The sequence below is a fragment of the Hippichthys cyanospilos genome, chromosome 12, assembly GCF_059441005.1.
Source record: "Hippichthys cyanospilos isolate Australia breed blue-spotted pipefish chromosome 12, RoL_Hcya_1.0, whole genome shotgun sequence".
NCBI classification, from domain to species: Eukaryota; Metazoa; Chordata; class Actinopteri; order Syngnathiformes; family Syngnathidae; genus Hippichthys; species Hippichthys cyanospilos.
In genome coordinates, this window is record NC_142380.1 from 7,653,649 (window position 1) to 7,666,823 (window position 13,175).

Genomic DNA, 13,175 nt, shown 5'->3' on the forward strand with positions numbered 1-13,175 from the left:
AGTAAATGTGATGTTATTCTCTACAGTGCATACACATAATCTACATACTTTTTAACTTGGAAATAAACAAAATTATGGATTGTTTTTTAAATACCTGTCCTCTTTTTAGAGCTCGATTGGCAAAAAAAAAAATCAATTTTAAAGGTGTTTTTTATTGTATCGTTAGATTTATTCAGAGATGAAAGTTTGTATGACATGTTTTTTTTAAAATGTGAAACTACTCGGTGTGCGTGGATGAAATGAAAGTGATGTTCACAGCTTCGTCGCTCATTATTAGGGAAACATTACCAAGACTGCCGTGTGTATGAACATTTGTGCAGGTACAGTATTTTCTACGTCATTTTGCCTTTTAATTAAGAGTATTTTAAGAATTTCTGATGGCAAATTTACTTGTGTTGATAGCCAGATGCTAGTGCTTTTTAAGTTAACACATAAATGCTATTTAAGTAGGTCTTTTCTTTATGTATTGTGTCATTAGATTAAATGAATTTTTTATTGCAATATATTTTGTGTAATATCAGGCTTGTGCTCTAACCCTATTTCCTGAATGCTAGTAAGATATTCCTGTGAGATGCAATATATTATATATAACTATTATGCTGTCAAAGTAATAGTGTCAACTTTGGAGATTAATAGAAATTGTGTAAATAAAAACTCAAGTAAATTCTACCTTACAGACTTTCAGACAACATACATAAAAATGAAATTAAACAACAGATGACCCCATGTCATGTAATTGCAATAAAATAAATATTGGCATTTTTTTTTCCACGGGGTATTTTTGAGGATTTTTTTTCTTACAGTTTTAGACTAACCTGTAACTCTGTTTAAAGACTGTAAAAAAATAGTTAACGGTTGTTGAAAGTTGATTTCTATTGGTTATTTTACAAAGAATACTGTTGTAGGTATACTTTTATAAGTTTAATAAATGATAATCTTATTTAGAATCACATTTCTGCATAAATATTTGATATTACAACCTGCAGCTTATAGTTCAGTGTGCCTTATCTGTGACAAAGATTTTTTGTTCCAATTGTTGCTGCTGCGGCTTATAGTCCGAAATTTGCGTTACTTTTGATCCGAACTCAACGTCACCTTCCGCCACCTGCAGAAATGTCTACGACCGAAGAAATGACGGCCACGGCGTACACGAGCGCTCCTGATTTTTCCAAAGAATACGAATATTCCGATGACTACCAAAACGAAGTGTGCGACGCAGGAAGCCTGCTGCGCTTCAGCAGGATCTTCAGTCCTCTCTTCTTCTCGGTGGTGGCGGCACTCAGCCTGCTCGGGAACACCCTGGTGGTGGTCATCGTCCTCAAGTACGAGAAAGTCCGAAGCCTGACCAACGCCCTGATCCTTAACCTGGCGGTGTCCGACCTCGTCTTCGCCGCGGCGCTGCCCTTCTGGGCCTACTACCAGGCCTCGGCTTGGGAATTGGGCGAGAGCGCCTGCAAGCTGGTGAGCTTTGTGTTCACCGTGGGTTTCTCCAGCAGCGGCCTCCTCCTCGTGGCCATGACGGCCCAGCGCCACGCCGCCGTGCTCAACCCGCTGTCCTGGCTGGTGTCGGCCACGGGCGCGTCCAGCCTGCTGGCGTCGGCGCTGGTCTGGGTCGCCAGCGTCCTGGTGGCCGTCCCGGCTTTGGTGCTCACTGCCGTGATGACGCAGAATGGCGAGAGGCACTGCGACTATGCCAACTCCGCTGGCGGCTTATGGGGAATCTACCAGCAGAACCTGCTTTTCCTCCTCATCTCCAGCGTCTTCCTCTTTTGCTACTCGCAGATCCTCTGCAGGCTGCTCCGCTCTTCGGCCAGGAGACGCAAGAACAAAACCCTAAAATTGATTTTCACTCTTATGCTGCTTTTCTTCGTGGGTTGGGCTCCGTATAATGTCACCGTCTTTCTCAGATCTTTACGCTACTGGCCCCAATCGCCGGTTGACTCGGAGACCCTCGCCCAGCGATGTGCCGCTCACAACCTTCTGGATTTCGCCTTACAGGTCAGCAGGCATTTGGCCTTCTCCCACTGCTGCCTCAATCCCATCTTCTACGTCTTGGTGGGCTCCAAGTTCAAACGCCACTTGGTGGTGATGATGGGCCGCCGGCGTCGCAGCCACAGCGGCGGCACGGACCCGCAACGCAGCCGACAGAACATCACGTCCCTGTCTAGCGGGGACGACCTCTGTGTGTAGCTTCTTTGCACTAAGTTCTACTCTTGATATATGTCAAAAATGAAACCCCCAAAACGTTTCTTGCTACCGAATGACGCCAAAACAGCAATGTTTTTATGTTGATCAGGTCGTTTTATTTAGTTTGCTCTTGCTTTGGAAACCTCAACATTTTCCTGCCACAAAATGGCGCAAAAGCAAGGTGACGTAAGGTTGTTTTAATCCTCTTGCTATGGTCTTTGAAACTTCAACACATTTTCCAACCAACAGATGGGGCTAAAACAATGTTTTTTGCATTGATCGGGTTGTTTGATACATCTTCCTCCAGCCTTAAAAACCACAATAAATTTTTTTGCCAACAGATGGCGCTAAAGCAATTTTTTTAAACCTCGATTAGGTCTTTTGATTCGTTTTTGCTCAGGCCTTAGTGCAAAGCCTCGCAATTATTTTTTTGCAAAGCCCCCCAAGCAAAGAAAACAATCTCGCGCCCCACACCCCCAATTCACCGTAGGCACTATAAATAAGATATAAAATTATTTATATATATAAACATACCTAAATCACAGTTATCATTTTTCAAAGTGGGCAACTTTTTGGAAAGCTTTGCACATCTTGTCATTTTCTCAAGCTGTTATGATGTGGATGATGCTTTATGATCTGAAATGACTTTCAGTTTACAACTATGCATATAAGAATGTTTTGAGCCTGTAATGCATTGGAGAGCACCAAAAATTGAAGGTGTTTCCAAAAATTTGCCTGTCAATGTAAATATTTAGACCACAATTAATTTACAAATACTATATATTTTTAAATGGATTGAAACAGTCCTTTGTTGAACTGAAAAAATACACACGTGGTAAAGTGATGACAAAAGATGGCATTTTTGAGTGGCTTGTTCAAATTTGTCTTTTTTTCACGAACATGAGGATTTATTTTGACAATTTTATTATATTGATGTTATTCACACTTTAGATATCAAAATAAATTTGTGGATCTCCTCTAATATGTATGTAGTAGTAAAAATTGATCTATGTGTGTGTCTGAAATAAAGCTATGAATTTCTGAAAATATTAATAAATTACAATCACTTTTGCAGAGAAATCATGGCTTTTACTTATTTACATGCATATGTCTTACTACTATCGGTCTGACGTCATCGAACTTCACCTGATACCTTTCCTGATTTACGTAATTTACCTAACCAATGAGTGTCTCGCGCACTGGTCGCCTGGCAACAAGTCCTCCAATAAGATTCACGTTTGGCTCGGGGCTATCAGTCTCGAGACTTTAAAAACATTGAATGCATTACTGTGTGCGTTTTGCACAGTTACGAGTAACTTTTTTGTGGTCTTGTGACAATTTATCAGAGAAGCTGGGCTTTGTTCGTTGTTATTTCGTTGAGGTGACCTTTCGGTACTTTATCCCAATTGTTGACCTATTTTACGCAGTGGTAAGTATTTTCGTTTGTGTGCCATTTTGCCGCAATTTCGCTCAAAATATAGGAAGATAATTAAAATCTTATGCTGGTGTGTACATATTTATTTTCAGGTTACTTTCACATTGCGGAGCGAGTTCTTCTTAACCTTGGGCTTGTCCACGCAAACGCACGATGTTATGAAGATATGCCAGGATATAAAGACCTTCGCGATCATAACTCAAATACTTCAGATTATTTGCACTCGTGTGCAAGTCGGCGTTGCAAGTCCTGTAACTTTGCTCTTTGTAAATCGAAGCTTGTCTAACGTCAGCGTTTTTTTGCCAGGTGAGGCTCGTTCGCGGTGCGTTTGGGTGTTGCCGGGCTGTTTGCCAGAGATAACCGAGGAGTTGTTTTTCTTTACTTCGCTCTTAAACCGTTCGCCCGTACTGTTGTAAAATGTCAATCTCACAGTAAACCCCACACGGAGATAATGGACTTGCTTGTTGTTATTTACTTTTTAAAAGGTCTTCGAGGGCAACAGCCTGTTAAATATTGATTTTTCCCATTGTTCTTCAATGCGTCGTGGTGGACTACATGCGAGCACAGGTTTAACAGAAAAAGAGGGGGTAAATATCTGTGCTCTGACGTGTTTGAAGGCATTCAAAAATTTCTACCCTGAAGGCAAAGCATAAAAAAAAACTAATATATATATATATATATATATATATATATATATATATATATATATATATATATATATATATATATATATATATATATGCGCAACTCTAAAACTCCAGTCTGCCTGATGCACATCTGCCGTTTAAGCCGACATGGACGATGCTTCCATCCAGATTATCCAGTGCCACGCCATCTCAGTTTTATGTTGCATTGCAGTGCGTCCAGCGAGAGCTTTTGATCCACCGGCTGACTGATAATCCTCTGCGGCTGATAATTTGTGATCTGGCATCCTTGTGTGCTCATGCGTTGGTGATATGGGAGACTTGTGGACAGCAGTGCCAGGAGACGTGTCTTTAGGTAATTTTTTGAACACTTTGATGTTTTTTTTTTGTTTTTGTTTGTCTTTTGTTTTTTTGGGAGGGTAACCTAAATTTCAACTGTGGATTTAGAACTGCAGCCCGGGCTGAATACCATTTCGGGATTTCTTTCATCAGGAAACAATGAGATCTCCAGCATATCACATGTGACGATGTCGCCAGCAAGGCCGAACAACCATGTGTCACAGCAGCCTTCGATCAGGAGCTCCTATAATCTGCTCACTGTATTTTGCACGGATGACAATATCCCACATTGTGTCTCCTACATCAATCAGGTAAATGAGCCCCAATGACAGCAAGTGGCAAAATGGTGGGTGGGGAGGGGAGGGCGGTGACAGGATTAAATAAAAAAATAGAAATTTGTCAAATTGTGTGTTTGGAAAAGCCCCTATAACAAAAATACAATGCAGGAAGAATTCTGAAAATCAGATGAAGCATGCTGGAGGAATCAAGCTTTTTGTGTGGGAGAAAAACTGCATTTTTGAAAGGACTAACTGATACTCCTCTTAAAAATCCTTGTCAAAAAACTTCAATACCATGTTTAGATATTGGTGCCTATGCTAGCCTTATTCCACGGTATTGGTACTTGTGATGGCTGCTGATATTGGTTCGGGCCATGCACTTTTGGTCAATTTACAAACAGGAACTAGAAATGAAAAAAATAGTAAATTATTTCTTGCATCATATATGAGGGCAGGACTGGAGGGTTTATCAAAAGCACTAATGGAATTGATATTTGATATCAACAACTACTTAAGAATTTAATAGCTGGACTGGTAAAAGTTTGAAAAGTAATAATATTGATTCATACAGCACCTACTGCTGCTTTCTATTATGTATTGAATGAATACAGTGTCATCATTCGGTCAAGTCTCAAAATTTAATGCAAAAAAAATTGTATAAATCCTGCTGATATCATCAAATTGATATTGCTATCAGTACTCTCGGCTGCAATATTGTATAGTATCGGTAGTGAAGAAGTTGTATCAGGACACACCTGGTACCTGAGGGTAAAAATCAACTTTGTAACATAGGTAAAGTCTGCAAAAAGTTTAATTTCCATGATACGAGTTCTTTAAATGTTGCCTCATTGCCTACAGGAGTTCTCCTCCCTGGGTCTCTCCTCATGCATGGAGTTAAGGCCAGCAGGGGGCGCCGAGCTGAGGGCGGTGCCCGCTTTGAACGCAACTTTTGAGTTGCTTCAGATCCACAAACGCATCATGGCCACTTTGGAGGCGCTGGAGAGAGAGCAGCTAAAAAAGTCCAACGCCTTGGATCACGTGCAGATGAGCAATTCCAGACTTAGGGTAAAATGTGTCAACACGGGTCCCGCTGGCCCATTGCGTCTATTTAAAGCACAGGAGGCCTCGATTCTTTGAATGAGGCCAGCTATAAATGCCACTCTTTACCCCAGGATCAACTGGAACTGTCCATCCGGGAGAAACTGGGTTTACACGAGACGGAAAGGCAACTCCAACTCAAAATCAAGACTCTGCAAAGCTGCCTGAAGACGGAGAAAGAAGAGGTAGAAGTTCCCGCTGCGCTCGGATTGGTCTCGGTATTGACCGATGCGGTAACTGCAGGTTCAGAAGCTCCAAAGCATCGTGGCCAGCCGCGCCTCACAGTACAGCCATGACGCCAAGAGGAAAGAAAGAGAGACGGCCAAGATTAAGGAACGTCTCAGCCAGATGCTTGTGGACAGAAAAGACAGAAAATTGGGTGACTATACATTACTATTATGCTTCCAAAGTTTTATGCGGCCCAATATTTGTTTTTTTACCACAGTCATTCTGGACAATGAGGATTTTCATCAAATTAAAAAACACAACATTTGTTTAAAAGTATATTATGTGCCATCAATGATCTAAACCTTTAAGGTAAACATCACATTCGTAGCTTTTGTGAAAAGAAAAGATACTCATAGCTTTTGCGTTAATGCCAAAATTAAGTTGGAGGCAGTATAGCCTACGAATAAAAGATATATTTTAATATTTTTTCTTTTTTAAATTGGGGATGTTCAATACCACATTCTTTCAAACTCAACACCAAGTACCGATACCAATCAGTTGTTGGATTCACAAAATTCCATCCACCAAAACAATTACATCATTGAAAAAAAAACACTTATTTTAAAATCACATTTTCATCATCAAATCAATGGCATTCCTTCTTCTACTCTTGTAATTTATGTTCTGCTCTTGCCTGGAATATAATATAATAATATATAATAATAATATAATATAATAATATAATAATGTTCTGCTTTTGCCTGGAATATATTTTTTTTTATCCCAAACAGGGATTGACATCCTAAACTGCATTGGGCGTTCAGATGGCAAAAGACGCCAGTGGAAGACGAGCAAAGTCACAGCCGGGTATGTGGTCAACCATCATGTCACATTTTGATTGCACCTCTGGCATATTAAATATGTTTAAGATCATTGTATGTATTGATTGCGTGTAGCCACGAAGAGCAAATGTACAAGTCGATGTTGTGTGAGTACGAGGCCAGCCAGCGATCGCTCATGTTGGAAAATGCAGAGCTGAAGAAAGTCCTACAGCAGATGAAAAAGGAAATGATACACCTGCTGAGTCCACGCCAGGCGCCGTGCAGAGGAGCGGGCAATGATGACAGCAAGGAGACGGTAAGTGTAGCACACGTGCGCAAAACCCGCAACGATTTATACCTATCAATTTTTATAAACTGCTATTAAATTATTAAAGACCGTACACATAAGGGTAAAAACATCAGCGAGTGTTCTCGCCCCAAAATTAGAAATCCGTTGTAGTGACAATAGTGACCTATGGGAGGCATTGTTTCACAATTTAGTTGGCCCGATAGAAAATACAATACAGTAGTCCCTTGTAATCCGCGGTGAATGGGGACCCCGTGAAAAGTGAAATATGTGTAGGACACCACCCCTCATATTTACTTAATCTTAAATGATTAAAACTTATATACAGTAACTGTACTGTTATCCCTTTCCCGTTTCCATCCCTTGGCTGTACGCTGAATCACGGAGAGCCGCAGTTAGCCTCGGACGTCGTACTGAAGTAAAGCATGTAGCTGACCAAACATGATAACAAGAAGAGTTTACATTCAAAATTCCAATTAATAACTAAAGAAATGTAGGTAACAGATTTAAAATGTTCCCTTTTGTGGCCACTGCTGTCCTGCTGCTCCTTCCGGCATCTCACTCGCAGCGTGTGATTTTCATAGGGAGGCACAGCAAATCTACCAGGCACGTGACTGGCGACTCTCAGCGCAACCATCGCCCAATGATGGCAGGAGTTGTAATCTACTCCCACCGGGAGCCAATCACGTGTCTTGTAGAAGTTCCCGTAAGCTGAGCATTTATTCAGAATGATCTTTTAGAGACTTTTGAGAACCAGACCTTTGGATCTTATTGGAAAAGATTGCAAATGCTCAATTTTGGCCTGCTAATTAAAATGCATATTCTACTACTATTATTATTGTTATATTATTGAGTAATATATCCAATATAATCCAGTGCTAATAATAGCTAACTAAAAGATTTGTTTATTTTCCATCTAGTTGGATTCTGATGGGGAGGAAAAGACAGGCGAGGCAAGCAGGGAAATGTTGGAGCGGTCATATGACCCAGCAAGGGAGGAGCTGGCCAATAGCATTCGCCAGCAATGGCGGAAAGTCAGGAGCCACATGGAGAAGTTGGACCACCGAGGTACGCTAACTTGCACTGACAGTAAGAGAGCTCCAAACAACAAACACGATGCGTTTCATGAAGCTGTTTAGGTTGTTGTGAACTGAAGATATTTTACGCTATATAAAATACAGTATGAGGTGAATGAATGAATTCTGTTGCTTAAAATGTATATTCACTCCAAAAATCGGTTAGCAATAACATTGACTCGTAATCGGTATGAAAAAAAAAAAAAATCAGTCTATCACACTTAAACACAATTTTAAAAATGTAAATAGACCTTTTTAAAGTGACTCTTTAGGGATTTTTTTCAATAAACTCTATTTCTGTTGTGTTCAACTTTGGTGAATGCATTATAATGAAAATTATCCGCGTCTGATTTTTTTTTTTTTTCTTCCCCCAAGTTCAAAGTCAAGAAGAGTCCGAGAAGGATGTGATCCCGAGGGAAAGCCACAATGACGAGATGGAGAGGATGAGGCGCGAAGTGCGGCAGTGCAAAGAGTTCATTCACATGCAGCAGCAACTCCTGCAGGTGCATCCGCCTCCTAAACATCGGAATACGCCGGCGCTCGATTGTAATCAAATGCGCGCCTGTACATCCCAGCAACAAGTGAACGCGTCATTGGACGAGGAGACGGCCGAGCTCCTCCGCGGCTGCTACACCCTGGAGGAGAAGGAGCGGCTCAAGGAGGAGTGGAGGCTCTTTGAGGAGCAGAAAAGGAACTTTGAGAGGGAGAGGAAGTACTTCACCGAGGCCGCCATCCGCCTGGGTCGAGAGGTAGCGTCCTTTTTTATTAAAACGCGTTTCTAATGTTCTGTTAAGATTTGAAATGCCATTGCATCCCCCCTTGCAGAAAAAGACTTTTGAGGAAGATCGTGCCTCGTGGCTGAAAAGCCACTTTCTAAGCATGACTCCCTTTGCCAATCGAAGCAGAAGTTCCTCTGCTGAGGGTTATAGTGCCTTATCCATCAGTAAGTGTCATTTTCAAATCATGCACAGCACCTCATAACCGCCTAATAATCTAAGGGTGGAGGTGGGGCGAAGAAAGGTTTTCTCTTTCTTATCGGCTTGGTAAAATATAATTGAGAAGCACTGGTTTAATCCAACAACATAACAGGAGAGTTAAAGGGAAGATATTGCCATAACCATTAAAAACATGTACAAATGTATTTAATTACCAGTATAGGTCAAATTAAACACTTTTCGGGTTTTGCATAATTTTGGACAATGTGTCAAGAAGTAAAAAGCTCCTAGTAAAGTAAAATGCTAAAGTAAAGTTAGCTGAAAGCTCTGGAGCAAACCTTCTTGTCATTCTTCAACAATCAAGCTACAACAATCAAGCTAGGATGCAAAGTCAAAATAAAAGCGAATAAGACAAAACAGGAAGTTTTGATTGACACTGGACATATCAAAATAAAATAATCGCCACTCCTTGGAAATATACTGTATGGTTATGTACAATGTTTCCATAAGTCTTCAGTTTTCTTCATTCACATATCAATTTCTACTGAAATAGTATTTTATAGTATTATGCACAGCTATTACTATATTTTTCCCCCCCACTGGTTTTTGTCATGCTCATTTGAAATGTGATAGGTGACCTCATTTTATTTTATTGCTTTTCAGGTAGTGAATCAGAAACAAGGACGTCGTGCGCAAAAAGCCCGCTGTCCAAATCCCCAAACAACACGTCGTTCTCTACTCCCAAGCACGCTTCTTCACAAAGCGCCACGGTGCCGACGACTACTGAACTTTACAGGACACTGCGCCTCATTCCAGACTCCAGGTACGCTTTCATTCGTCAGTGACAGCCCGGAGGAATGCAAAACTATTTCTAGGCGCACTAATACATCTTGTGACTCCGTTTCAGTTCCTCCGGGGGCTCAAATCGAGGTCGGCGGCGGGAGGCTAGCGGGGTCACGGATGACGACACAGACTCGCGAGTCAAGGCCAAAAACCGAGTCTACATCGGAGACTTGAGTGTCTTCTCTCTCGGGGACGATGAGAATAGCCTCACTTGAAAGACACGATTGCTCCACGTGCCTCCCTCCTTCCAATGTGGCTTTCTTTTCTTTCTTTTATTGATATGCATTCCCATCAGTCGCCAAATGAATAATTTAAAAAATGAAAAAGAAGCACTTTAAAAAATTAACACTGAAAGGATCAAGGCAGACAATATGACCAAGTACGAATATTACTTTTTATTATTATTATTAAATTGAAGGCCTCTTTCTCTTAAATGTTTACAAAGTTAATATGATGGACAATCAGTTATTTTAATATAATTATGATTATATATTGTATATGCTGGTTTATGAATAATTAATAAACTAATAGAAATTGTAGTTATACAGTGTGCACTTTGATCCCTCCCCTACTAGTACTTAAGTTTTTTTTTATTGTTTTTTTTTGACAATTTTTGGTTTAGTCCTAAATTTACACATTTAATGACTGTTTCGACTATGCAGATTTGATTCAGGGAAATGAAGAGGACCATTTTTTTTCATATACGCTAAGCCCCACGAGGGTGGTGGGTGTGCTGGAGTCTGACTTCAGAGTCTTCGATAATAAAAAAAAAAGTTTTGAGATATTTTACTTTTATATGAAAATCCTTAAGGACATTTTGTCTTTTAAGTACGACTCAAACAATTACAATATAAGTAGTTTGAGTTTTCCCGTGACGTTTTTGAATACGTACATACTTGTATGCTTCCAAGACATGGCCACCCTCCAAAAAATCCGGCCAACTAAAATGGCGAATAATGGAGTTCATTACTTAGTCTTTTGACGTTTTCAGCAATTGTCTTTTTTTAAACATACTACATACAAAGTACTGTACGTAGATTTTTTTTTTTCATTCGGCTTTACTGCTTCTAAGCCTTTTGTTTTTACTACCCTCTAGTGGTCTGACCGGGCATCGCGGCCCTGAGCTCCAAACGGGAACCGGAAGTTATCACCACCGTTGTTCCGTTGGTCTCCTCCATCCTAAAGCCAGAAAGCAAATCTCGCAATCCCCACCCGCTCGCTGAAAAGCACAACGACAATGTCGAGTTCCAACAACCTCGTAGCCATGAAAAAGGTCGTGCAGCAGCTGCGTTTCGAGGCGAACATAAACAGAGTGAAGGTAACGAGCAAATGGGATTGTTTTCCGTGCCGAGTGTCTCGACCGTTACCTTGCCTGCGCTAGCATTAGCGTTAGCCTCTCACAAGTTAGCCATTAGTCAGTCGGCGCGCGCACACTTACTTGGGCGTTGCTGTCACTAAGAAGAGGAAGTTTTGGCATTAACTCCCGTAGTGTTCACTTAATGTGTGGTCGAATATACAACAGGTACTCGATTGCCTGGATTATCATGTGTTATTTGGTATTTGAAATAATTAAATTTAGTAGAATTGCCATGCAAAGAATCCACTCCCAAGATAATTCGGCATAAAAATAATCTGACTACATTTTTATTTATTTGGAGGGGGGGGGGGGGGGGGTGATTGGCAAAACTCTTGATTTTCTAACTATACAATCTAACCTAAAAAGTAATGAGGTTTGTATATGTTGGGTGAAGCTATGTGATCAAGGTGAAACATTCACTCATTCTTTGTATTGTAATACACAGTAAAAACCGAATCAAATTTCAAACAATTTTAAAGTTTGTGTATAATTTTACTTACTGCGGCTAGTTTTTAGTGCGTATGCACTTGGCCGCTAGGGGACAGCAAAGTCAATGACAGAACTATTCACTAAGCTGACGAAATATCTTGAAGAGGATAAAAAATATATACTGGTAAAAACATTTTCTTTGCCTGGCTCAGTTCTTGTATTTTTTTTTTTTGTGATTGAATGTTGTTTCAATAATTGCTAACATAGCTTCCCATTAGCCCTGCTCTAAATGACATTTTGAGACTCAAAAGTCGACTGTCTTTTTAAAATGTATTTGCAAGGTGTCCCAAGCTGCTGCAGACCTCCAGCAGTTCTGCATGCAGAACGCCTTGCAAGACCCCCTGCTCACCGGTGTGTCGTCCAGCACCAACCCATTCAGGCCGCAGAAAGTCTGCTCCTTCTTGTGAACCCGCCGTGTTCATTTGGTGCGTGTGCGCCTCCACTATCGTTGCCATCTCCTTTAAGGATCTCAAATGTAATCGCTTCATAATCTTCCCTTGCAGGCCTTCATTTTGATGCTACAGGGATACGTCGACCTCAACACTGCTCCTCATGCCAAGCCATTAAAACTGCCACGGGGGGGAATCCTGAGTGTGTGTATTTTACATCTGAACCATGTCGGAGAAGACAACCATCTATTTTCAGCCACAGTAGAAGGCGACGGAAGGAAGTCGTTTTATTGTTCATGGCACAGTGTGGCTTTTTAATTAATTGTGCCTTTTCTATTCTATTTTAGTCATCAATCTTCTGGACTTTTTTGTATTTAATGAATAAAAACATTCTTTGTTACTCCAAAAGTGTGACTTTTCTGCTCTAATTCTGATATATATGAAACTAAATGTTTTTTTTTTTTAATGAAATCAACCAAAAAATGTTGACTCCTTTAATATATTAGATGGATTCCTGCTAGTCTAAACGGTATTCTGAGTAATGAGGTAGTGTATTCACCTTTGTGTAAGTTTTCTCAGAGGGTGGCCATTTTGCCACTCGCCGTCCATTGAAAAGGACATTACAGTTGCTCAGATAATGCTGAATCATGGCTAGCTTGGAAGAAAGGTGAGATGAAAACAAATATAAACTTAACGTACAATAATATATACAATAGATAAAAACAGATTAGAACGTTTAAGAAAATGGGTACATTTCTAGTATGTCAATTTGTAAATGATAGTCATTCACTTTCGCCAGGTGGTGGCAC

General features: G+C 40.5%; 3 protein-coding genes across 5 annotated transcripts; all 3 read left to right on the forward strand.

Annotated features, from left to right (window-relative positions):
* The first annotated feature begins 293 nt into the window (after positions 1-293).
* LOC148414675 (chemokine XC receptor 1) lies at positions 294-2,190 on the forward strand. Its single transcript, XM_088430043.1, has 2 exons — positions 294-320; positions 1,112-2,190. Exons 1-2 carry the CDS (start codon positions 305-307, stop codon positions 2,188-2,190), a joined length of 1,095 nt encoding a protein of 364 aa, XP_088286169.1. The 5' UTR covers positions 294-304.
* Positions 2,191-3,449: 1,259 nt separating this feature from the next.
* ssx2ipa (synovial sarcoma, X breakpoint 2 interacting protein a) lies at positions 3,450-10,670 on the forward strand. 3 transcript variants are annotated; one of them, XM_088429725.1, is made up of 15 exons: positions 3,453-3,616; positions 3,715-3,928; positions 4,481-4,621; positions 4,714-4,916; positions 5,742-5,948; positions 6,056-6,166; positions 6,225-6,360; positions 6,941-7,016; positions 7,106-7,286; positions 8,198-8,345; positions 8,729-8,856; positions 8,929-9,102; positions 9,179-9,296; positions 9,952-10,111; positions 10,196-10,670. In XM_088429725.1, the coding sequence occupies exons 3-15, from the start codon at positions 4,579-4,581 to the stop codon at positions 10,344-10,346; spliced, it is 1,836 nt and encodes a 611-aa protein (XP_088285851.1). In that variant the 5' UTR covers positions 3,453-3,616; positions 3,715-3,928; positions 4,481-4,578; the 3' UTR covers positions 10,347-10,670. The 3 variants fall into 3 exon arrangements, with proteins under 3 accessions (XP_088285850.1, XP_088285852.1, XP_088285851.1); XM_088429724.1 differs by lacking the exon at positions 3,715-3,928 and having other exon boundaries at positions 3,450-3,616; XM_088429726.1 differs by lacking the exon at positions 3,715-3,928 and having other exon boundaries at positions 3,450-3,616; positions 4,759-4,916.
* Positions 10,671-10,831: 161 nt separating this feature from the next.
* On the forward strand, positions 10,832-12,627 carry LOC148414677 (guanine nucleotide-binding protein G(I)/G(S)/G(O) subunit gamma-5-like). Its single transcript, XM_088429727.1, has 3 exons — positions 10,832-11,449; positions 12,259-12,402; positions 12,481-12,627. Exons 1-2 carry the CDS (start codon positions 11,369-11,371, stop codon positions 12,382-12,384), a joined length of 207 nt encoding a protein of 68 aa, XP_088285853.1. The 5' UTR covers positions 10,832-11,368; the 3' UTR covers positions 12,385-12,402; positions 12,481-12,627.
* Positions 12,628-13,175: the final 548 nt, after the last annotated feature.

Excerpts from the sequence above, each read along its gene's own strand:
- LOC148414677 (XM_088429727.1), top strand. The coding sequence starts at position 11,369 with ATGTCGAGTTCCAACAACCTCGTAGCCATGAAAAAGGTCGTGCAGCAG. Across the intron at positions 11,450-12,258 it reads CGAACATAAACAGAGTGAAG|GTGTCCCAAGCTGCTGCAGA; the intron begins GTAACGAGCAAA and ends TGTATTTGCAAG.
- ssx2ipa (XM_088429724.1), top strand. The coding sequence starts at position 4,579 with ATGGGAGACTTGTGGACAGCAGTGCCAGGAGACGTGTCTTTAG. Across the intron at positions 4,622-4,713 it reads GCCAGGAGACGTGTCTTTAG|AACTGCAGCCCGGGCTGAAT; the intron begins GTAATTTTTTGA and ends CTGTGGATTTAG. Across the intron at positions 6,167-6,224 it reads TGAAGACGGAGAAAGAAGAG|GTTCAGAAGCTCCAAAGCAT; the intron begins GTAGAAGTTCCC and ends CGGTAACTGCAG.